This window comes from Lissotriton helveticus, chromosome 1_1 (genome assembly GCF_964261635.1).
Source record: "Lissotriton helveticus chromosome 1_1, aLisHel1.1, whole genome shotgun sequence".
Lineage (NCBI taxonomy): Eukaryota > Metazoa > Chordata > Amphibia > Caudata > Salamandridae > Lissotriton > Lissotriton helveticus.
In genome coordinates this window covers 486,375,934-486,401,168 of record NC_136057.1, presented here as the reverse complement: position 1 = coordinate 486,401,168, position 25,235 = coordinate 486,375,934, and the positions used below count along the sequence as shown (strand labels likewise).

At 47.3% G+C, this 25,235-nt stretch overlaps 1 protein-coding gene across 1 annotated transcript in view; it reads right to left on the bottom strand.

Annotated features, from left to right (window-relative positions):
- POLR3B (RNA polymerase III subunit B) overlaps nt 1-25,235 on the bottom strand; it is a 943,591-nt gene that overhangs the window by 527,094 nt on the left and 391,262 nt on the right. Inside the window, exon 11 of the mRNA XM_078673925.1 lies at nt 20,163-20,282. Within this exon, the coding sequence (XP_078530051.1) occupies nt 20,163-20,282 (120 nt within the window). The remainder of the gene's footprint in view (nt 1-20,162; nt 20,283-25,235) is intronic.

Genomic DNA, 25,235 nt, shown 5'->3' with positions numbered 1-25,235 from the left:
ATAATAAATGTGGTTTATAAAGCGCACAGCTACCTCCAACAGTGGTGTCCCGGTGCTGGGTTGCAGATTCACAGTGAGGAAAAAACAGGAGGATGGAGCTACGGAAGGTTAAAAAGCCACGTTTTTAGTGCTCTTCTAAAGGCCTGTTCTGGCTCCGTCATGTGGAGATGGAGGGGCATAGCACTTCAGAGTTTCGCAGCTCTCACCGCGAATGCTATGCCGCCTATGCTGGCCTTAAGGAAGCGAGGAACCCTGAGCAGTTTCAGATGGTTTGATCTCAGGACCCGGTCTGGATGGTAACTGTGCAGTCTCTGCCTCAGATAGCCCGGGGCCTGATCTCTGGTGGCTCTGTAGGCCAGAGTGAGTGCCTTGAACTCGATCCTCCTTTTGATGGTCAGCCAATGGAGGTGCCACAAATGCGGGGAGATGCGATGGCGAAACGGCACATTCCCAATTAATCTTGCCGCAGCATTTTGTATTATCTGCAGCCTGTGGACCAGATAAGCTGGCAGCCCTAGATAGAGACTGTTCGAGTAGTCCAGCCTGGACATGACCAATACATGAACCACTGTCTTCCTGAAATCAAGCGGAAGGAAGTGTGAGAATTTTCTCAAAGCTCCTAACTTCAAGAAGCATGAAGGGGAGACATGGCGAACCTGGGTCTTACATGAGAGGTCATTATCAAATTTAGACCTCAGATTTCTGGCCGAATCCACCAGGATTGTTGGAGGGTTCAGCTCTGAGGGCCACCAAAGCTTAGAAGGTGTAGGTGCCCACTGGTTGAAGAATAAGACCTCAGTCTTTGTGTTAAGCTTTAAGCATTTAAGCATAATAACGTCATCACTGATCCAATCCTGAATCTTGGCAAATAAGGCTCAAGAAACAGCCTTCTGAATTAAGTCAATGAGACTAATGGGCCTATAGTTTATGGGTGCATTCCTATAGCCCTTCTGATATATAGGTATCACCTCTGCTTCTTTCCAAGACCCTGGGATTGGGGCAACACCTGCTTTGACACTGGAAACTTTCAGTCTATAGTGAGATCAATTGGCCTTCTCTTGGAGAAATAGATCACTGGGGATACCATTCGGGCCTGTGGCCTTTGCACAAACTATTGAATTAATGGAAACTTGTATGTCTCCCAAATCGAATAGATTGGCATCATATTCCAATGAGAAAGGCACTGGGTGGTCGATCTGGCTATCATCCGAGTATAATGACTTGAAGTGGGCATAACAATCCAATACTGCAATGTGATTCTCAATCAGGGAGGCATCCCTGGATCCAGCCCTAGAGTCCAAAAACTCAAACTTTTTGGAATCGTTGCAGTCACAAGCTTCTCAAATGAGACACTACCTTTTTTCGCCCCATTCTCTTTGAGCCTTGATCTGAGGCTGCTTAAAGGCCTTTCTCTGTATTCTGACAAAAGCCGCACCTTTAGCTTTTATAGCCAGGGTTAGTTGGGTTCCTGCATGCCTATACTTCTTAGTGAACCATGGGTTGCAGTCCATTTGTTTCTTTCCAGGGATGGGCTTGGTGCAGGGATCAAAAAACACTGGAAGAACCGCCCAAAGAACCTAGAATGGGCGGCTGTAGCTACACCTACCCACCCCCCCACTTCCTCAGTCTGGACAGAAATATCAGACATGCATTCTATTAATTCCAGATTTATTAGCTGCAATTTTTCTTCCTGGGGGCTAAATAACATCACTTAAGGCGGCATTTATCATTGGAAGGTATCAGCTCACATGTTGGAAAGGTCTGCTTGGCCTTTTTGTACTTAAAACCCCATGGTGACAGCAGACTAAGACACAGTTGAGTTTGTTATGGTCACTTTCGGCTCCGGTCATTCCAGGTCTTCCATCAAGTACCATAGCCTCAAATCTATCAAAATATAGTCTATTCGGCTTGTGCTGTTAGTTCTAGTCTAAGTACAGGCCCCAGACCTATCTGACTTTGTTCTGCCATTGACAGCCCTAAACCAAATTCATGTAAGAGAGTTTGCAGTTGAATTGCAGCATGTCCATTTTTTTTATAGGTGCTAACTCCAAACTATGGATTGACCATAAGTCATCTTCCTCTGACACTCCACACACATAATCTCTGTCCAGTGGTTCGAAAGTAACATTAAAGTCACCTGCTAGAATCAGATAGTGCTTAGGGTGTCCATTATCTAAAAGTTTCTCAGGTTAGTGTAGAGTATATGATTGTCTACCCCCCTTAATGCCTCTCGCATATTTGTTATAAATATCAATAGTGATGTAAGAGTGCCCCTTACTTCGGATTCCCCAAAATATCCATACTGTCAGAGTGTAATGGTGTGACACTGCACCTAAGTGAAATGTTCACCCAAATCAACAGTCCTCAGCAGGGCGCCAATCCCTATTTGGTGTGGCAGGGAGATAAAAGTTAAGATAACCTGACCTATAGACGGGCTCAGCGCTTCTGGTTTCCTGGAGAATACAAACATCTATGGCTTCCAATGTGGGAGCGATAATTTGGACTATATTCCAGTGATAGTCCAAGAGACCAAATAGATCTCAGGAATTTCCACTTTCTTAGGTAGCCATAAGTAGGACAGGAAGCTGTATAAGCCTGGATAGTCAGAATAGCTGTACCTTCAAAATCATTTGAGTGGACCAAAGAGGTAGTACCTCCCTCTTTTTCTTCTGGCATGGTGGCAGATACAAATGAAGTGTGGAAGGGTTCATCACCCATCATGGTTGGTTCTGCAGTAAATCAATCATGCCGGTAACCAGGATATCCCCAAATTAGGTCGATGGAATCCGGGAAGGCAATACTGACCCACTTGGTTATGACTAATACTTACATGGAATGTTTAACCCCCAAAGGGGGGTTAGGGTTTGCATTCAATGCCACCAAGGTGTCAGCCAGGCTCCTTTCCACCAACAGCAGTTCGATTCAATCAGTGGAACAATTTGGAGACTCACATCATGTAGCCCTGACTAGATAGTCCCGAATTATGGATCTGCAACCTATAATGTGGTGGATCCACTGGATAGCTTTATTCTTAAGTGAGCCCTTTCCCTCCCAGCCCAAGTTTGGGGTATATCTGGGACATTGTCCATATAAATCTTACAAAGGGCAAAATTATCCATCCTCCCTGAGGATATTTATTGGTGCTTTGTCACGCTCCCTGTCCCTACTCTATTCAAAGTTTCAGGTCTTTTCAGAGAAATATGGCGTGCACTGCCCTTCTTTAGATCCCCATTCATGCTGGAATGCAACGTTTTTGCAGTTCCTTCTTCATCGTGAGTTTTCCCAAGGCTCACACTAGAACTAGATGCCATCGCTTTGTTTGGACACACATCTGTGGATTTAGTAGGGAGACTTTTAGACCGTCTAGGAGCTGTTTCACCATAGCCATTAAATCATGTACCATGGCGCTAAGGGCATCATTTTCCACACTAAGTTCTGTAGAGTGTTCACAGATATCAACTTGTTTAGGGGTACATCTAATTGGCTGTACAGGTTAACTCCCCTCGCCCTTAATCGCCTCACAAATCGTAGATCTATCAAGTAGTGATTGGAGTGGAGAGAACCGGTGACTACAAAGAACAACCTGGTCTGAGGGGGATTTGGCCAGTGGACCACCACTCCAACTTAATAATGATATACTTCAGTGGTAGCTTTTCCCTAAGGCTGTTTACTAGGTCTCTCAAGCATTTTAGGAATACATTTCGACTTATTTGCACTTGAACCTGCAGATGGCCTCATATTATTAGGGTGCAGCTCATCAGCGCCAGGGGCTAACATATCTTTGCAATCAATTAAGAGATTGTCTATTCTGTCTAACACACAGTTGATTCCTGCGTGTTTCAGAATCTCTTTTTACTTTCTTTTTGGGCTCCGCCGTTGAATTGCCTTCCTCTTCCCCATACAGCAACCAAAGCAACCACAAGTAGAGAGGATATTTCTGGAGTAGGAAGTAGGGAAATAGAGGCCTAGAGAAAACACTACAATAACAATTGATATATCCTACGTCTAATTGACCGACGGGCAGCTCCACTCGGTAGTGGCGAAGGAGAGCACTGAGGGGGCAAGCACAGTATCTTAGTCTTTAAACATGGGATGTTAGAGGGGTGGCCCAGTCCAGGCTCCGACGGGAGTAGATGAGCCCTCCCTTGACCCGGGAGCGGCCTGTGCACATCCTGCTCTGCGGTACTCTGAAGCCCTTAAGTAGGGCTGATTGCAGTCAGCTGTAATCCCTGCAGGGGATTATGGGCGTTACAGTGCCCCAGTGACTGCACTTCGCAGCAGCTCTCCCCCTGCAGCACACAGGACTCCTGTGCTAAATAGATGTGCGGATATCACAGCGTATGACAGTTCCTGCTGAAGATTTCTCCCCTCTGGGAACCAAAAGCAGCAAACAGCAGGTCCCAAAGGCAACAGACGAAGCCACAGATCATCATGGTCTTCATCACACCAGAGTGTGATGGGGCGAGCAAGGGCAACTCACAGAGCCAATAAAAGTAAGTATTGGTGTCTAAAACTCTATGGAAGGGGGTCTACAAGTGCTTTTAAATCGGTTTGATGTGTGCCATGTAAGGTCTTGAAATTAACACAACAAAGACCAAATTCATGGCAATAAAGCTTATAGGGCGGAGGCCTACCTTAGGCAAGGTTGCACTGGAAAGGGTCGATACATTTGAGTATTTGGGCATTAAACTGACAGGAAGTAGGACATGGAAATTGCCTATCAATAAGATGTGCTTGAAGTTTAGACAGGCAGCAGGCGATCTTTCGAAAGAACACCATATATTATAAAGTAAGCCTTTTGCTACAGCCTTGTAGATTTATGATCTAAAAGCCATTGGAGGTGCTCTTTATGGGGCGGAACTTTGGGTTTGTGTAAAAAGTTTTGAGCTGACCAAAACTAACAACATGTTTTTGAGCAACCTGGTGCTTGTAAACCCGAGTGCCTCGCTCTAGCCTCTCATGCTAGACATGGGAAGAAGATCTATCGGTGGCAAGGCCAATTGCGACCCTGGTTATTCGGGAAGCATATTAGGTCTACATGCAAAGTATCATGATATGCCAATGCGCTCCAGGAAGTCTGCACTTTGAATAGGTAGTCTGGATATGCAATGTGAAGAGGTTGTTGGTTGCGATCGGTATGCATGAGATTTAGGATTAGACTTAATCTCAAACATTCCCATCAAAGGAATGTGTGCAATCTCGTTATTGGAAATGGATAAGGTAGTCCGAGTTCCTGGCCCATACCGATGGTAGGCTAACCGGTGAGTTAATGGACAACGTAGACATTATTTTGGTCCCAACTGACAGGAAATTGTATGTTCAGATTAGGTTGGACACTCTCCCACTCAAAGTATTTACCAGTATCTGGCAAAAAAAAGACTTCTGTATCTGTGATATGTCTAAGCTGCAAAGTCTGTTACCCATGTGTTATTTGCCTATACACCATATGTGGTTCCTAGTATGAACTGGATAAAACCAATGTGCAGACTGTTGGGCACTTATAACCATGCAACTGCCCTGCAGATACTCGGATCAAATCCAAGACCTACACTTACTTAGGGCATATGTGGAGTATTTGGAGGACGTTTTTAAAGTATTAATCTATTGATTTTTAACTTTAAATTGTATATATTAAGGATCCTTTTATATGTCGAATTGTGGATGGTATAGCACTTTGGGTCTATTACGATCTGTGTAATTGAGGAATTTAGAGGTTCGCTGTGATAGCCCTATAGAGAACATTCCTATGACATTTAATGAGCAGTTCAGGAGTTTGATAATTGGACAAACTGTACGATGATTTTTATGATATTGTTGCATGTTTTAATCATTTGTAACAATATGTTATACTTCATCCAAAGCTTTTATGGCATTAATTTGCAGAACTAAAGTTATTTATTATCCTACACCAAACATAGTATATGGTGAACCAAGTCACCAAGTACCGATACACTTTTCCAATCAACCACAATGTCACATTCCAGCATCTACATTGGATCAGCATCAATCAATCGTACGAGTTACTTACCTTTGGTAACGATGTATCTGGTAGAGACTACTCTAGCTGCAGATTCCTGAACGTAGAATTATACCCAGGCGTGAGAATGGATCCGGAAAATTTTCTTTGCCACAGCACCTCTGCGCGCCGGGGGGCAGTACCACGCCACCCCGTCCTGATGTCATCCGCGGGCGTGACGTCAGAGAGGTCACATAAGCCCCACCCCGGCGCGCTGACATCAGTTTTCTTCGGAGAACTTTTCCACGCCACAACGCGGAGTCATCACAAACAAAACTGTGAGAATATGGGAACAGTGTGCGAAACAGCCGATAAACAGTAAGGAAAGAAGCTAATGGAGAGGAACAGCACCATTCGGGGAAGTGCCAGGCACTGTGGCACCGAAAGTCATAGAAGGAAAGAGCCAGGCACAGCTACTGCAAAGCAACTGAGCAAGCAAATACAACATTTTCCCCCGGAGACAGAAAAAGACATATGAAAATGTTGCAGCAGACGAAAGAAGCCTGCAACCACAGTCCATTAACAGTGAAGGACCAGAAGTCCATAACAGAAGAGCAACAACAAATTACCCTAAGACAAAACCAACAAGGAGAGTCGCGTCCCCTGAAAGGAGCTAAGGGCAGAGGCGCAGCCAAGGGACCCGCAACTCAGAGGACTGCAGATGAGGCAGAAATTTCAGCAAGGACGAAGGGAAAGAATGAGAAGGCCCCACAATGGAAACACCAGGGTGTAGGGATGCAAAGGTACACACGCACCTACCATTCAAGTACCAGAAATGAAGGAGTGGATGCAAACACACAGAACAAAGCATCCCGCCAGGGAGGAAATGAAAGAGGGCACTTGCAGAAGATAAACCACCCAAAGGCAGGCGAGTGCAGAAGACCAAGCTAAGGGTCCTCGCAGAAGGGGGAGGAAGGGCTGGTCGTGAAGGAATCTGCGGCTAGAATCGTATCTACCAGATACATCGTTACCGAAGGTAAGCAACTCGTACATCGGATAGAGACTACTAACTGCAGATTCCTTAATGTAGAATAGATACCCTAGCCATACCCAGAAGGGAGGAGGAGGGCCTGCGAGAGAGCCTCCCAGTAGGAAGAAACACAGGGCCCCAGCAGGAAATGTGTAAAGGGGGGCAAGAAGGCCTGCCCAGCCCCACCAAGCAGAAGGAAGCAAGGACGAGGTGGAGGGAGGCCAGGATACCCCAAGCCCAACCAAGGTACCAGGGACAAATGCCAGAAAGCCCCGGAGGGACAGACAACGGCAGAGGAGCACCGAAGAAGAAGGGAAGCATCCCAAACTCCCAGGAGAAGAGGTAGAAAGGAGGCAAAGCCCTCCACAAAGGAAGAACACACAGTAAAGGGAACGACTGAAAGCTATACAATAGCTACCAGTACCCCACTTAGGGTAAGACACGTCCCAAAGAAAACATGGGAACCACACTTAGGGAAAGAATCCCGCAGAAGAGAACAAGAACATAAGGACCTGCGGTGAGAACCACAGATGGCTTATTAGTCAGCCAAAAAATACACACTTGTCAAAGGGCTGAACCAGCAGCCAACAAAAGAGAAGGGCCAACAAAGGGACACCAAAGGCACGTCAAACCATGCAAAACATATAAACAGGCCACTCAAAACGCCAGAGTCTAGGAGCAGGTGGGAGAGCACCACCCATCAAGACCCGGAGTAACAACAACAAGCCAGTCTACGGAGGGGGAGGAGGACGGAGCCCCGCAAGGAGACGCTGAATGGCGGAGTCCGCATGAGTATTAAACAGAATGACCCCATCAATGGGCAGGTCAACCAGACGCTCCCTAATGTTCTCAGGAAACACAGCATCCTGCAGCCAAGCATGGCGACAGAAAGCCACAGTAGCGGCCACATCCAAGGCCCCGAGCATCGGCCACATCCAAGGCCGCACAGAGAATGAACGCGGCCAGTTCTCGACTGTCCAACACATGATGCCGCAGGTCATTGCGGGCAACCTCGTGGGAAACCTGAGAAAGAAGGGACTCTAAAGAATTCCACAGGCTGGAGGTAGCCCTGGTTAACACACAAAGAATGTTGAGCGCCCACAAGGCCACACTGGATGAAGCGAAGACGTTACGCCCCCATGAATCCAACCACCGGGCCTCCCTAGATGGGGAAAAAACAACACCACAGGCAAGGATGGAAAAGCTGTTCGCAGAAGAGAGCCTTGAGTAGAAGGGTGAAAGGAAAGGCAGAATGGGTCATGCGGCGCAGGACGATGGTGATGCAGGAGAGCCTGAGGCACCGGATCACCGATGGCAGGACGCCCTCAAGCCCCCAGAAGAGAATTGTGGAGCGACGCTTCAAAAGGAAGGAACAGCTCCCGTCCACCAGAGCCCTGGTGGAGAACCTCTGCCCGAGTGAGGTCAAGCAAAAAAGTTGTCAAAAAGGGCATTATGCTTTTGTGTGCAGAGGGTCTAAATAACAAGGTGTGAATTGTGTGATAGAGGAAGATAAGTTTGTGTTAGGTGTGAGAAATAATGATCTGATAGAGACTACTAGCCACAGATTCCTTAACGTAGAATTATCCCCAGGCGTGAGACTGGATCCGGAACATTCTCTTTTGCCACAGCATCTCTGCGTGCCCGGGAGAGGTATACCATGAGACCCTGCCCTGACAACGCCCGCGGGCGTTACGTCAGCGAGGTCCCATAAGCCCCACCTCGGCGCGCTGATGTAAAATTTTCTCTTTTCCGCGTGCAACGCGGATCCAGATCGTGTCCTTACCTGTTTTCAGGCCTCAAGCCTTCGGGCTTTAGGTCATGTACGGAGTTTGTGCGCCAAATTTTGGCGACGAACCCTCACCCGATATGTATGTGGTGTCTGGACGAGCACCATGACTCGACGGACTGCGAAACCTGTCAGCACCTTAAGTACTCTGCTTAATTCAGAGACTCTGTCCATCACCACCTCTTGTTGTAAATTATTAGCACCTTAAGTCCCGGCAGGAGCGTCGGATGAAATTGCTGTCGGCCCGCTTGTCCTGGCCGGTGTCGTCTCAGCGTCAATCTCCTACCTCGGAGGCCAGGAACCGCAGATTCTGTCTGCGGTATCGCCCCGGGCCATGGGGCCAAGGGCGTCCCTCGCCAGCTGGTAGGTCCTGTAGTTTATCTCCGAGGTCTTGTCCTCGTTCTGCAGATGGCGCGGATTCCCCTGGGTCGTGCGCCCCCGCCAGTTGCCACCCTATCCGCCGTTTCCCGGCATCAGGCGACTAGGGCCCAAATGACATCCTACGCTGCGGCACTGCAGGCTTCTTTGGCCCCTCCTCCACCTACTGAGACGTCCACGGATCCCTTGCCTCGCACGGGGCCTTCCGCGGAGTCGCCGGCGGCTTCCGCCCCGGCACAGAAGGTTTCGGCTTCAGGTTGTGAGAGGGTGGTGTCGACGAGGGGTGGTCCTACGGGGCTCCCTGTGGCGTCGCAGGAGGTCGCCGGGACTTAGGGCTTGCCCCCGAGTTCCCCTCGGCCCTCGGAGCAGGTGGCTGCCTCTCCAGAATCCAACAAATGTTAGGCGACCCTTGACCCTGCTGCCAGGCAGGTCGCTCCCCATGCTGTGCAGCTCCACCAGACCTGACCCATGCTCCGATCTCAGAAGCTGCTGCTGCAAGTTCGAGGCTGCTGCCTGCTCCACTATGCTGTTATTCTTTTTTCCCCATGTAAACTCCGTGTATTTTGTATTTCTGTGATTGTCTTTCCCCCGCTTGTAATCTCTGTAGGCCCCACCAGCCCAGGAGGGACGCGTCCGTCACAACTACGTGCTCCGGTTGGAATAGCGAGAGGGATCTGCCGCTGACCCAATCGCGGTCCGTGAGCCACCTCTGCAACTGTCTTGCAGTGCCCTCCGAGATCAAGACATGGTCGGACGAGTTGCCCTGAAGCTAGGTCCACTGAAACTTTAGGTCCCACTGCAGAGCCCGCATCCGCCACCTGGCGTGGTGCACCAGAAGGATGCAGAAGGCCATCAGCCCCAGAAGCCTGCTGCATTAACCTGACCGAGACTCGGGATAAAGGATGAAAGATCGGTATCAGAGCCTCAATATCCCGCACCCTCTGTTCGGGAGGATAAACCTGAAACTGCACCGAGTGTAGAACCGCCATGATGAAGAGGAGCTTCTGAGAGGGACACAGGTGTGACTTCGCCACATTGATGGAGAACCCCAGCAGGTGCAGGAGGTCGGCCGTAGTCTGGAGGTGGCTGACGACTGTCTGGGGCGAGCCAGCCTTCAACAACCAGTCATCGAGATAGGGGAAGACGGACACCCCTAATCTGCGCAGATGAGCTGCGACCACCGCCATCACTTTTGTGAACACCCAAGGGGCGTTAGTAAGGCCGAAGGGGAGCACGGTAAACTGAAAGGGCTCGTGGCCTACCGTGAACCGCAGGTAGCGCTGGTGGGCCGACAGGACGGGGATGTGAAAATAAGCGTCCTGCAAGTCCAACGCTACCATCCAGTCTCCCGGGTCTAGGGCAGCTAAAACCTGAGACAGAGTCAGCATCTTGAACTTCTCCTTCCGGAGGAAGCCGTTGATGTTCCGCAGATCCAAGATAGGGCGCAGGCCCCCTTTGCCCTTCTTGGGAACCAGAAAGTAGTGGGAGTAACAACCACACCCTACTTCTGGCCCAGGGAACGCGCTCAATGGCCCCCTTGGCCAAGAGGGCCGTAACTTCCTCTTGCAGAAGTTGCAAGTGACCCCCCGACACGTGGAGGTATTGCGGTGGCATGGCTGAAGGGGTCACCTCGAAGGGGAGGGAGTAGCCCCTTCGGACGATTTGCAGCACCCACCTGTCCGATGTGATGTCGTGCCAGTGGTGGAGGTGATGTCGTGCCAGTGGTGGAGGTGATGTCGAACCCTGCCCCCCACTGGCGTTAAAAGGGCCTGAAAGCTCGGACTAGGAAGGCTTTGAGGCGGATGCTGCGGGGGTGGATGTGGACTGGTGAGCTGTCTGGAATGCAGTCTTGGAATTAGAGGCCTGGATAACCAGGCTCTCGGGGGTAGGGTGGGTGGACAGGAAACTAGGGTCGCCTGGGGCCGGGCGGTGGCATCTGGCCACGTTCCTATCTACAGGGGGACCTGTAGCGGGCCTGGACCAAGTGCCCAACAGAACGTCAGTTAAGGCCTCATTGAACGGCAGTAGAGGCTCCGAAGAGCTTGCCTGCAGTTTGAGGACCTCAGTGAGGATGTTAGTCCTCACGGCCGTGACAGGGAGCTCAAGAGCCAAAGGCCTTGGCTGCCCGCGTCAACACCACACTGTAGGCAGCCCCCTCCTCCATAACCACGGTAGGAGGGGAGACAAATCCAGTGTCGGGAGAAGTGTCCAAACCACTGGCCTCCCCTAGTTCATCTGCCCAGTCCTGAAAAGACTGGCACTCCCATGCCAGAGGGTCCTCAGACCACTCCCAAACAGCTTCGCCCTCCATCTCCTGGTACGCAGATTCAAATGATGGGGCCGGATCATAGAAGAATTGCTCTTCTCTCGGATCGAGGGAGGGGATCGGGGACGACGTCGTCCGGGGACGGCGTCGGGGGCGGCACCCTAGGGGTCGGTGCCAGCAGAGGGGTTGTTAGGTCGACCAGTGGCGACTCGGATCCGACGGATCCAGTGGGGCCCTGCGGTGTCGGGGGGGGGGGAGGGTGAGTCAGAAGAGCGGTATCGCTTCTTCGACTTCTTGTGCCTCTTACCTGAGGACTTGGAGCCCGACGAGTGGTGTTGACTCGCTGAGCTGTGATGACTCCGGCCCCGCGACCGGTCCCTCGACCACCTCCTGGACATCGAGCGGCGCGGGGCCGACTGCCGGAGCTCAAGGCGCTTACGGGACCGCTCCCGCCCAGCTTTCGACGTCAAGGCCCGGCAGTCGGGGCACGACTTGTCATCGTGGTCGTCCCCTAAGCAATACAGGCACCGGCGATGAGGGCCGGTAATCGACATCAGTTGGCGCAGGGCTTGAACCCGGGCATCCCTACCGGCACAGATGGAGTCGTTCGACTCGAAAAACAGATCAGAAGGATCGAAAAAGTTTAGTCAAAAAATGCATAAAGGGTACCACTTTTTCTGGATCTGCACTTGCTGGCGCGGAAAAAAGAAGAACTGACGTCAGCGCGCGAGGGCGGCGTCTAAGGACTCCGGCGACATCATCCCGGCGCCAACGACAGACGCGGAGCCGCAGACGACGCCTACCGAAGCGCATGGGTACTGCTACACCTGGGGATATTCTGAGGTAAGGAATCTAATACTAAGCTGTTTCTTTCAGATGCCCCGTCATAGCATGAACCGTAGCCCACCCACTCACCATGTCTTTGCTTGGCTCAACGTCCCCCTTTTGATGCCCGTTATTGCTTGCCCCTTCCCCACCACCCCCTCACACCTGAAAAAAACGCTATAGCAGAGTCATAGTTTTATCTTTACTTTCAGCCATGTGGCAAAGTGGCAGCACTGCTGTGCAACATAGCTAAAAATACATTGACAATACCAATAGATCTTGTTTAGGTGAGACTTTTTGTCTTTCTCAATGCCTGCTTAAAATACGGAGTACAAAGTATGCACTGTTAAGTCCACTGGTGCAAGCACAATTTATTTCCTTTTTAAAAAAAATATTTTATTAAGCAACACTTGGAAAAATTGTACAAAAAAGAGAGCATATAACAAATATAATATATATCAGCATAAATATTTCGTAAAATAAATACCAGTCGGATGGATAACACCTCACGTTATCAAGAAATATACAAGCACGTCGACTAGAGATTTTTGACAATACTATTGATTTTAAAATTTTAAACTAATTATGGGATACGGATATTAAAAGACTAGATAAACAAGCATTGAAAATGCAACAGGTCTCGCCTTTGGTTAAGTTAAAGCCATTTGCTTTGCTAAGGGTATTGTATAGCAAAGCAACTGGCTTTAACTTAATAAAAGGCGATACCTGTTGCATTTTTAATGCTTGTTTTTTGTTATGGCATTCAAACAATCAAATATATAATATGAAACAGGAAGGTAGCAGCGATTTTGGAAAGTAATAAAAACACCTAGCGGCTTGTCTGGGCTCTAAACTGTCATTGTAGGGAACTCTTTAGATGTAACTGAAGGCCAAGCAAGTAGAATCAGCCCTGCCAGCCCAGGCCAAGGAGTTTGACAGGGGTGCTAAAGCCGTCTCAGCCCAATGGTCGGTGCACGTCTGTCACTAAGGACAGGCCTGGCCAACTCTATCCTGGTGGGATACAAAGATGAGCGACTGGCCCCTGCACGGGTATTGTGGGTATCATCTGTCCCGGTGGCATCTACCCTATAGAAATACTGACCCACTTCCTATGCTTCTGACAATAAAAGCAGGAATCCTACACCTGGTCAAAACTTCACATCTGAAAGGCATAGCAACACAGAGTCAAAGAGTGGCTTGTAAGCGAGCACTGAAAATGCATAGCACATCACCATGGAAAACATGAAACAATTCAAAACAAAGAGAGTTTTGAGTAACTGTTGAGTCGAAATTGCTACAACAAAAAAACAAGCAAAGGATTTATGCCAACAGCTTAGAAACACCAGATTGACGATGATATATTCCACCAAAACCATTCATGCAATATAAAACCTATGCCCAGGTGCCGAAGAGAAAATGCTAAATCCCTTTGTTGACCACAACAAAAAATATTACAGATGTTGAAATGGATCCAGCCACATCGAAACACCACCACATGGGACAATCAGATGAACATGAATGAGTGTAACACATCAGCACAAAAACCTACCAACAGTAACATGAACACAAAATCAGGATTACCAATTAATCGAAATTTGAAGTACAGGCACCACACAAAACATAACACTGGAAGGACAATCAAATGTTACACATGCATAAGGAGCACATTAACTACTTAATAATATGGCTGGAATTACTTCTACATCACAATGGTGGTAACCACATCAGATGCATGTTAGTTTTACTGCTGTACCTGGTTGATTTGGTATGCTTCTGATTTTACTAGAATGATATCTGAGCTTTAAAGTGTCCCTCAGCAGCATCATTTAATTCAACAGGCGTACCATTTTCAATTTTTGTCCTTACGGGATTTAATCCAGTTTAAACACTAGAGAAAAGTGGTAATTAAGTCACTTATGTTTACTCCATTTAAACAAGCAGGTTCTGCTGCAGTACCAATGAACACATACAGAATCCGTGCCCCAGCAAGGACCCTATTGGTGTGAAATGGGCACTGCAATTACTGAGCACACCAATTCAGGGAGAATATGCCACTTTTGATATCACATTTTTTGATATTTCAGTGATCTGCTGGAATACGAGTGAATTTTTGAAAATGTATCCTTATTTGTTACACACTGACATCAGCCAATGGAGAGCTCTCCTGGCTATATTATATTCACATGAGCTCTTATCTTTAGCCGCACGGCCAACTGAGACACTTCATTTTGAGCTCCAGGAAATGGGCTAGGCTCCCTTTAGTGATGTGCTGCAGGAGCCGATTTCAATAATGCATTTAAAAATTCACCAAGGCCCCAATAACAGTGGACTGCAGATTTGTAGAGATAAGGTGTAAATATTTTTCATTGGGGCGAGAGATTAAGTAAGATTTTGAAGTTTATTCAAAACCTAAAGTCTAAAAACAGGCCCCCAGGTTCGTTATATTATTTGTCTTAATTAATTTTATTATTTGTAAAGAGCACCAACATCTAATGGTTTCCTTGTGCTAAATTAGCAGCAAAGAAACACACAGCAGAGACAAAGTCAGAGTGCTATAAAGGTTTTCAAAGCTTGCAAAAAGGTCAAACTATTATCCAACATCCAGGCCTGCAATGGAAGGGTGTTCAAGAGTAAGGGCGTGAGGTGAACTCGTTCTAATGGTTTGGCTGGGACCATGGACGGCAGGGAAAGGCAAGGAGGGCGAGCTCTGTCCTGTCCCGTTTTAGTTGTCACTCACTCTCCTCCACCCAGGATTTAATTACAGAGGCACCTATACAAATTACTAACATAAGGCTTGACGTTACCGATAATAATCAAGCGTCGCACGTCACCCGATGCTGCAGGTGAAATTAACAAGGCGTGATAGCAACAAAGATAGGAAGAAGGCCAACAAAGGAAAAATACTGACAAGAAACAGAAAGAGATCCAAGGAAGAAGCAATAGAACGAGGACACGGAGTCAAGAAATGGATAATGGGGAGAAAACGCAACATAAGGAAAGAGTCCGGCAAACGGAAGAGCACATGCAATAAACAGAACGGGGAATCAGCAAATGCAACAGAAGGTCAAGAGATGGAGCTAAGAAATGGAGAACTGGAAGTAATGACAACAAAGAAGTAAGCAGGCCAATGGGATGAGTACAGGCAAGGAATAGAAAGGGGAATCCAACAAGCTAGCAACAAAGCAAAAAATCCCGCCGCCCCCCGTCCCTCACTTACCTACCTCCGGCCGCTGGAACACGCTGTGACGCGCACCAGCAAGTCGGCCTGGAGCGCGCCTCGGCAGAGAAGCGGGAGGACAGGAGCGTGACGCGCGTGAACGTGCACGTTGACGTTCCCGCGCGTTCACGGACCTGAGTCGGCGCGTTCACAGCTCTGTGTCGGGCTGCTACTCCCTTGACAGGGAGGAAGGCGACTATAGAACTCGCTGGCGGGAGCGCTTCGCGCTCCAACGCCAGGCAAGCCCTAAAAATGATCATTCATTCTGCATATCTAATAGCATTCTTCCAAGCCTCAATGGGCTCCCAAATTTTATATCCTTGCGATCTAGCTTTTTTCCCTCTACACGCATATATTGCCTTTTCTTGGTTAAAGATCCCCAAATAACGTGTCAACCATATTTGAAAATTAGGAGGATCCGCCTCCTTCCATCGAGCTGCGAGGATTATTCCATATACTGCAGTACCCAAGAAAAGGCATGTTTCCTCTTCCTTACTGTGCCTTAGAGTATTGTCGTATCCTAGTAGATATAGAGTGGATGATTCGGCTACTGTATGGCCGAACACTTCTTGCCAAAAACCAGCTAGCATTTGTCTGAAAGGTGTTAGTTTATCACATTCATAGAACATATGAATCAAATGCGCAGGGCTTGTTCCACATCTTGGACATTCTGCAGTCGCTCTTTTCCCCCCAAGAGTACAGCTTGGCTGGTGTATAGTATAAGTTATATATCGTTTTATACAACTGTGCCTTTAAGTTAGTGGAAACAAATAGCTTAGATAACAGCCGCAGTGACATGTCGATATCGACATTAGGATTGTTGAGTTTATTTGCCCAAGCAGCTTCAATATTCTCCAAAACATCCTTCTGGCTTTCTATTAATATGTCATAGAGGGTACCTATCCTGGTTGAGGATTTTCCTATGCAATCCAGTAAGGGGGTGTTTGTCAGAGATATATTTGGAATTTTTAGGTTGAGGATCGTATTGACTTGAATAAATTTAAAAATATCTGTGTTCGGAATTAAAAAGTTATTTTGAAGGTACAGAAACCTAATAGCTGGGACAGGATGTAGGAAGTTCCCTAAAGTTAGGACCCCCAGGTTTTCCCACTTCCTAGAAATGTCATCATTGACTTGTCTTGGCAACAGGGAAGAGTGCCATAATGGTGTATATTTATTAAATTTTAGAATATTGAGCTGTCTCGCGGTTTTCTTCCAGATTCTCCAGGCGCTATTTATAATCTTAAACGTAATCTTCTTATAATATGATGGTTCTACCTGTTTTAGCAGGAGGCCCTTTGCATTGTTACCTAACGCTAGTTCGTAAATCGATGGTATGGGATTCTCTTCTATGGTTAGCTCTGCTGTTTTTATATTAAATAGCGGTGACATTTGCTGGAGTAAAGTGGCCCACAAGTAGAACATTACATTAGGGATTGCTAAGTCACCTCTGTGTGAAGAAAGGGACAGGTAATTCAGAGCCCTCCTTACTTTCCCATAATTCCAGATAAACTTACTCATTTGAGATTCAATTGCTTTAATAACTTTGTCTTCCACTATTAATGGGACAGCGCGAAAAAAATACAACAACCTGGGGAGGATGTTTATTTTCAGAAAGTTACCTCTCCCAATGATTGAGAGGTGCAGACTGTCAACCCTCTTTAGGTCTTTCTTAATGGTTTTGAGTAGGGGTTCATAGTTTAATTCAATGATACTCCCTATCTTGGGGGATATACATATTCCTAGATAAAATGCATTATCTACCTTCTTTGGATCTTCAAACCGAATATTGTCAGTACAAATAACCGTTTTATCTCGGTTGAGAGAATACCCAGAGATCTGACCGAAAGCTTGAGTGATTAACTCTATTTCGGCTATTGCCTCGGTGGGGTTAGGTGTTACTACCACCACGTCATCGTGTAAGCCAGTATCTTAGTATCATGGGGGCCAACCGCGATTGGTTTAATTACATCGCTTGCTATTAGCTTCAAAATCAGGGGATTTATGTACATAACTAATAAGATCGGGGAGCAAGGACATCCCTGCCTTGTTCCTCTTAATATATCAAATAGCCTAGATTCGTGGCCCATCACTAGTACCCTGGCCCAAATTTTGGATAATGGTACATTGCCCTAATTGACTTTGAGAGACAGGGCCCAAAGTTGTTCTTATCCAGCACTGCCCATAAGAATTCCCAAGAAACTCGATTGAAAGCCTTCTCGGCATCGAGGAGGATCATCGACATCTGGCCCCCCGCCGCATTCATGATATCAAATAGCGTTATGACCCTACGAGTATGATCCGTGGTAGACTTACCAGGAATAAAGCCATGTTGCCACGGGGAGACCAGATGTTCGACGATCCTCCTAAGCCGATTAGCCAAGATCTTTGAATATAGCTTCGAATCTGAATTTATTAAAGAAATTGGGCGGTTTGATGAAGGTAGTTTTGGGGGCTTTCCCTTTTTCGGAAAAATGACTATATGTGTCTCTTTCCATGAATCCGGAGGGATGCCGCTCCCTTGAATCCCTACAAATAGGTCTAGCAGATAGGGTGTTATAAATTCTCCCAGAATTTTGTATAGTTCTAAAGGAAGTTTGTCAGAGCCCGCAGCTTTACCCGAGGCCAGTTCTGACAGGGCGAGTTGTACTTCAATATACGTAATATTCTTTTCCAGGTCTTCTCTAGTGGTATCATCTATGACCTTATTTAGTCGAGACTCGGTTAGCCATCTAATCAGGGCCTCTTTGATTGCTTCATGATCGAGCATATCCTCATTTTGATATAGTTTTTGATAGTATTGTCTAAAAGTTTCTAATATATCTTCCGGTGTTGTATATTCCTGACCCTCTACTTGAATGGTGGTAATTGTATTATGAGACTGCTTAAGGCGAGTGCGTAGAGCAAGCTGCTTCCCGACTCTCTCCCCATCTTCGTAGATTTTATTACGATTTGCCTGGAAGGTCTCTGCCGCTTTCTGGGTAAGCCGACTATTTAGCTCAGTTTTAAGAATAAGCATTTTCCTTAGAGTCGATCCCCCATCCTCGCCTCACATTATTAGAGTGGTATGCTTTTCCTCTATTTTACCTAACTCTTGAATCTGTAGCTTATTAGCATTATCTGCATCTTTCCTGCGCTTAGCCACGAAACTAACTGTCTCTTCCCTTAAAGCGGCCTTGAAGCAATCCCAGACTATGCCCCTGGATGCGCTATATCGGTTACAGTCAAAATAGACCTGAGTCCATATCTTAAAATATTCAATATAATCTTTATTTACAAGCAGTTTTCTATCAAAAGTCCATACGGAACGTGGCCTATTAAGATTGGTGATATCAAGTGTGAGTGCTAGAAGATTATGGTCTGAGATAGTCTTTGGGAATTTGCTACTTTGTGCCTTATCAGAGCAATCTCTGGTTGACCATATGTAGTCGATCCGAACATATTTATTATGAGGATATGAGAAGTAGGTATATCCGGGGTCTGAGTGTCGTTTTACGTCCCATATATCTGTTAGATCTAAACTCTCTTTGAGCTGGGAAATGGCTCTAAACACTTTTGGTTTACGTCCGGCGTATGTATAAGTGTCTTGATTTTGTCTTGCCCCATTACGCCTCAGAGAAATATTGAAATCCCCACAAAAAATCAATCAGTGTTCTGGGCCAAGAGGCTAACTCCAGTTCAAGCACCTCAAATATCGAGGGGTCATCCTGATTAGAGGCATATACTGTACAAATTGTAATGCCAATTTTTAGCTCTACGATAACCCCCCTTCCCAGGGGATCAACTGACTTACGTATGGCCTGTCCCAGAAAGGGTCTGGCTAATATGGCAACACCCCGGGTTCTAGATGTATGTGTTGTAGTTGCCAACAAATTAAACCCAGGGACCTTTAATAAATCTCTTTCTACCCATGGGATATAGGTCTCCTGGAGACAGAGTACATCAAATGGGTTTCGACTAAATATCCCATACAACCGTGCCCTTTTTTCCCTATCGTTGAGTCCCGCCACATTCCAGGAGCATCATTTCAGCTTATCCATGATATTTTATTTTTTGGCTTAAATCTAGAAGACTTATTATGAATTCTGGTGTTACCATGTGAAAAAATGATGCCTAACATATAGATTTTATTTGTACAATTTTGGTTGCTTTTTTTACTGTTTTTTCCCCTTGACCCCCGGCCCCCCCCCAAACCCTCTCTCACCACAACCCCCCTCCCCGTCCCCGAAAAATGTATTTCCGACAATGTATTGAACTCTGATGGACTCTCTGAATTGTGTCTTTGGATCCCTATGGATGGACTTGGAGGGTTGAGATGACTTGGCCTACATCAATTTTAGTAAAGCATGGGACACAAAACGTAAACTTGAAAACATTAAATTGGACTGTTCAAGGTAATATTTGCAACCTGGATAAAAAAAGGTCTAGGCATGGGTATTTTCATAAATCATTCAAATGTAATAGTAAGATATCTACAGGTTATACAAAACAATTGGTATGAAAAAAAAAAGTTTTCCCTTTCTTTCTTTTTTTCCTTTTCGACTCAACTTACTTTGATAAGACAGTTTCTAAGCAGGTTGATTCTCGAACTTGTAGCTTTAAAAAGTTGTAGAATACATCTGAACTGATCATAAAACACAATTCATAGCTCAGAAGCAAGCTTTCTTAATCAAAAACATCCTCCCTAAACACAAAATCACTCACAGGAACATGGGTCAGGATGGTGGATGCCAACAGTTCACGAGCTTCCTCAATCTTTGTTTTCTTGGGTCCTCCTCCCCACATCCTCTGCCTCCGCACCTTATTGCCAATGTATTTTAATGCCTATGAGAGAAATGCAATACATTTTGAAAGACAGAAACAGGAATATTGGTAATTCAATGATTAGACCATTCACATGCACTAAACACGTCTAAACTAACCAGAATGCACAGAAAGCACTTACATATAAGTTGGTACATCAATAGAGCAGTTTTCAGAGAACCAAGATCCAAACAACCCAGGTTCAAATGCTCTTTACTAACAGAAATCAGCACGCTATAATACCAGTTTTCTATTAGACAAAACCATGACTAATCACATAAGAAACCTATCTAATCATTCAAAAATGTTTTGTTTAGCCTTAGGCAGTAGGAATAACTTCCACATTTCCAGTGTTAGAAATAATGGACGAAGGGGGCTTGCTGCTCTTTTACAAAGGTCACAGAAGCAAAACACAGAACATATTTTGGGGGAAATCTCCAGTACTACAAAGAATGCTGTTTAAAAGAAACATCATTAATACAGAGTCAATAGTCACCCAGGTGAAATCAAGTGCAAATATCTTTCAAAGAAAGAACCTTTATACCATTGTCTTTAAAAATAAAACACAACTTTAAGGCACAAGTGTAAAAGGCTTGATCCTCAGTCTTCAGTGATATCCTTGTTTTGTTGAATCAGAGGTATGGGAGAAGCTCTCTAGAAACCCATGATCCTTCAGAAGAACAACATTAGAAGGCCCAGCTAACTATGGTAGAAATCGTATGATTGGAGGAAAAAGCGACAATGTATAAAAAAGAAACTCCTCTAAAGATGTTGATTTATGACTGGTCTCAAGAAAGACTAGTACTAGATGCCAGCACAGGACTGAAATACAGAATTAACTGGGGCTAGAAACTGGTGCAAACTGAGTAAGAGACTCTGATTGCGTTTGACGCAAGCCGCAAATAGTTCTGCAGCCTTAAAATCTGAAAAAGCAGGAAATGACCACCAGAAACCAGAGGTAGATTCTCATTTATATTGGGAATGGCCTATGAAAAACATGCTCGGAGCACCAAACAAGAAAATTATAAAACATGGCTTGCAATGTACTGTAACTGATTAAAGCCTGTTGGCATACTGCCATAAGGCTGGTTGGCTTACAGAACTTTCCTGAAAGCCGGCTGCCAGCCAAGACATGCAATGTAGAGGCTTAAGAGAAACCCTGTGTGCTATGCCACAGTCTCCCGCCACCCAACGGTAAGGAGTACGTAGCCAGAGGGCAGCGAGCTAAAGAAGACTCTTGTGAGGCAAACAGTCACAGCGGGGATGCGATGTTGGGTATGTCCATATTGGCCTAAAACAACTTCAGCGGCAACAGTGCTATAATAAGCATACACCCCCCTCCTCAAAGACCCTGGTTTATCTGGATTAGCTCGATTAAAATGATGAACCAAGACTGGGGCATGAACAGAAAAAGAGGAAACCAAAGATATTTCAGTGAGAGGGTACCTTTCCCAATGTATTAGATATTCTAATTGACCTTTGGAAAATCGAGAACCACAAACATCAGTGATCTCAAACACTGAGTTTCTATGAACAAGAACTGGTGGTGGAGGGCTGCGATGATACAGTTCTGCATCATATGGTTTCAACTACGACACATGGAAAGTTGGATTGATTTTCCAGGAAGAAGGTAGTTTCAAATGAACGGCTATTGGATTGATCTGTTTGAAGATGACAAAAAATCTAAAATATTTGGTCAAGATGGTGGGTAGGTAAGAACTCGGCTGAAAAACAATTATCTCCAGGTTGGAATTCAGGTGATGGTCTATCATTAGTACTCAATTTGAGTCAGTGGTTGCAGGTGGGGTCCACTGGCACTCTTTTTTTAGGAACATGAAGGGAAATGAAGACAAAGAAGACGAAAAAACAATGACAAAGAGGAGAAAGCACGGATGAACGGAATGAACAAGAGTAATATATAGGGCAAGGTGCCATATTGATGGGTGTAAGAGGCATAAGGTGGAACTGAAACTAGGCAGCCTTCTAATTTGGAACTCGACATTTGGCAGTGAAGGGCTTATGAGAAAAATAAGGGCACTGACACTTTTTCTTTTACAAATTAAGGGCAACCTATAATAAGGGTTGACCTTATCTTCCATAGTAAGCTTACACTGCTGAAGAATCTTGGCTAATAATTCTCTCTATTTACTCAAATGAGTAAAGACATTTTCTGCTGCTGGTACCAAAGGAATTATCTGAGGAGTAGTAGGAAGACTTGGTGAATGGAAGACTTGAAGACAGAAAAATGGAGAAGACTTCTTGGTTGCAGAATAAGTGACATGGTTGTAAGCAAACCCTGCTATAGGAAAATTCTCAGGCCAATTATCTTGGATAACATTCAATCAATCAAGACAATCAATCAAGACACTTATAAAGCGCACTACATACCCGTTAGGGTCCCAAGGTGCTGGGGGGAGGGGTGCTGCTACTGATCGAAGAGCCAGGTCTTGAGGAGTCTTCTGAAGGCCAGTAGGTCTTGGGTCTGCCGTAGTTTTGTGGGGACAGTGTTTCAGGTCTTGGCGGCGAGGTGGGAGAAGGATCTGCCGCCGGCGGTCGTTCTTCGGATGCGAGTGACTGTGGCGAGGGCGAGGCCTGCGGAGCGGAGCTCGCGGGTGGGGATGTAGAAGCTGAGTCGTCTGTTGAGGTATGCTTGGCCGGTGTTGTAGAGAGCTTTGTGCGCGTGGAGGAGGAGCTTGAAAGTGACCCTCTTGTTGACGGTGAGCCAGTGCAGGTCTCTCAGGTGGGGGGTGATGTGGCTGCGGCGGGGGATGTCAAGGATCAGGCATGCTGAGGCGTTCTGGATGCATTGCAGCCGTCTTAGGAGCTTGGCCGACGTTCCTGCATAGAGGGCGTTTCCGTAGTCCAGCCTGCTGGTGACGAGGGCCTCGGTGAATGTTTTTCTCGTTTCGGTGGGGATCCACTTGAAGATCCTGCGGAGCATTCGGAGGGTGTTGAAGCAGGATGAGGAGACGGCGTTGACCTGCTTAGTCATGGAGAGGGTGGCGGCGAGGATGACCCCTAGGTTGCGTGCGTGGTCGGTGGGTGTCGGTACTGTTTCCAGTGTTGTCGGCCCTGTGTTTGAGAGGTAACTCCCGTTATAAAATTATCTATAGGTCATGAGGGAGTGTTGCAGCTGTTCCAGTGTTGTCGGCCACCAGGAGTCTTCCCAGGCTGAGGGGGTGGGGCCGAGGATGAGGACCTCCGTCTTGTCTGAGTTCAGCTTCAGTTAGCTGTTCTTCATCCATTCAGCGACGTCCTTCATTCCTTCGTGGAGGTTGGTTTTGGTGGTGTGAGGGTCTTTAGTGAGGGAGATGATCAGCTGGGTGTCGTCGGCGTGGGAGATGATGTTGAGGATGTGCTGTCGGGCGACGTGGGCGAGGGGTGCCATGTAGATGTTGAACAGCGTCGGGCTGAGGGAAGAGCCCTGGGGTACGCCGCAGATGATCTCTGTGGCTTTGGAGCGGAAGGGGGGGAAGGCGGGCGCTCTGAGTTCTGCCGGAGAGGAACGATGTGGTCCAGTCCAGGGCCTTCTCTTGGATTCCGGCGTCATGTAAGCGTGTTCGTAGTGTGTTGTGACAGACCGTGTCGAAGGCGGATGACAGGTCCAGGAGGATGAGGGCCGCTGTTTCTCCGTTGTCAAGCAGGGTGCTGATGCCATCGGTGGCAGCGATGAGGGCGGTTTTGGCGCTGTGGTTGCTGCGGAAACCGGACTGGGATGGGTCCAAGATGTTGTTCTCCTCGAGGTAGCGGGTCAGTTGTTTGTTGACGATTTTCTCGGTGACCTTCGCCGGGAATGGGAGCAGGGAGATGGGTCGGAAGTTCTTGAGGTCCTTGGGGTCCGCCTTGGGTTTCTTGAGTAAGGCGTTGATCTCGGCGTGCTTCCAGCTCTCCGGGAAGGTTGCTGTCTCGAAGGAGATGTTGATTATTCTTCGGAGATGGGGTGCGATGGCTATGCTGGCTTTGTTGAATATGTGGTGAGGGCATGGGTCTAATGGTGATACGGAGTGAATGGTATTCATGATTTTGCTGGTGTCCTTGTCATTGACGCTGGTCCAGGATAGCAGGCGGTTGGGGCGGGTGATGGCCGTGGGGTGGTGGTTGCCGGGGTGGTCGTGGTGCTGAAGCTGTCGTAAATGTCAGCGATCTTGCGGTGAAAGAAGGTGGCCAGTGAGTCGCACAGGTCTTGCGAAGGCGGGATGTCGTTGGTGTTGGAGCTGGGGTTGGAGAGTTCCTTCACGATGTTGAAGAGCTCTTTGCTGTTGTGTGCGTTATCTAGGTGGTCCTTGAAGGAGGCCCTCTTGGCGGCTCTGATGAGTTGATGGTGTCTGCGGGTGGCGTTCTTGTGGGCTGTGTAGCTGTCCGGTTATTGTTCGTGGAGCCAGTTCTTCTCCAATTTTCGGCATGTTCGTTTGGAGGCCTGGAGGTCTTCGTGAACCAGGTGGCTTTCTTGCTGGTGCGGCTGTTGGAGGGTGTCTTGAGCGGGGCGAGGGTGTTGGCGCAGTCGTCGATCCATTGTCTGAGGTTGTGGGCGGCGGTGTTGGGATCGGTGGAGTCGGCGGGCAGGTTCTGGGTGAGGGTAGCGGTTAGCTGGTCTTCAGTGACTTTGCTCCAGCAGCGTTGAGGCCTCTGTTGAGTGCGTTGGTGCGTGGTGGGCTTCCTGAAGGCGAAGTGAATGCAGTTGTGGTCTGTCCAGTGGGGTTCGGTGGTGTGGTTGAAGGAGATGTGAGGGCTTGCGGTGAAGATGGGATCGAGAGTGTGGCCGGCGGCGTGGGTGGGTGTTCTCACGAGCTGTCTGAGTCCGAGGTTGGCGAGGTTGGCGATCAGGGTGGTGGAGTTGGCGTCGTTGTTGTTCTCGAGGTGGAAGTTTAGGTCTCCTAGGAGGATGTAGTCAGTGGAGGCGAGGGCGTGCGTGCTGATGAAGTCGGCGATGGAGTTGCTGAACTGCGGTCCGGGTCCGGGGGGCCTGTAGATGAA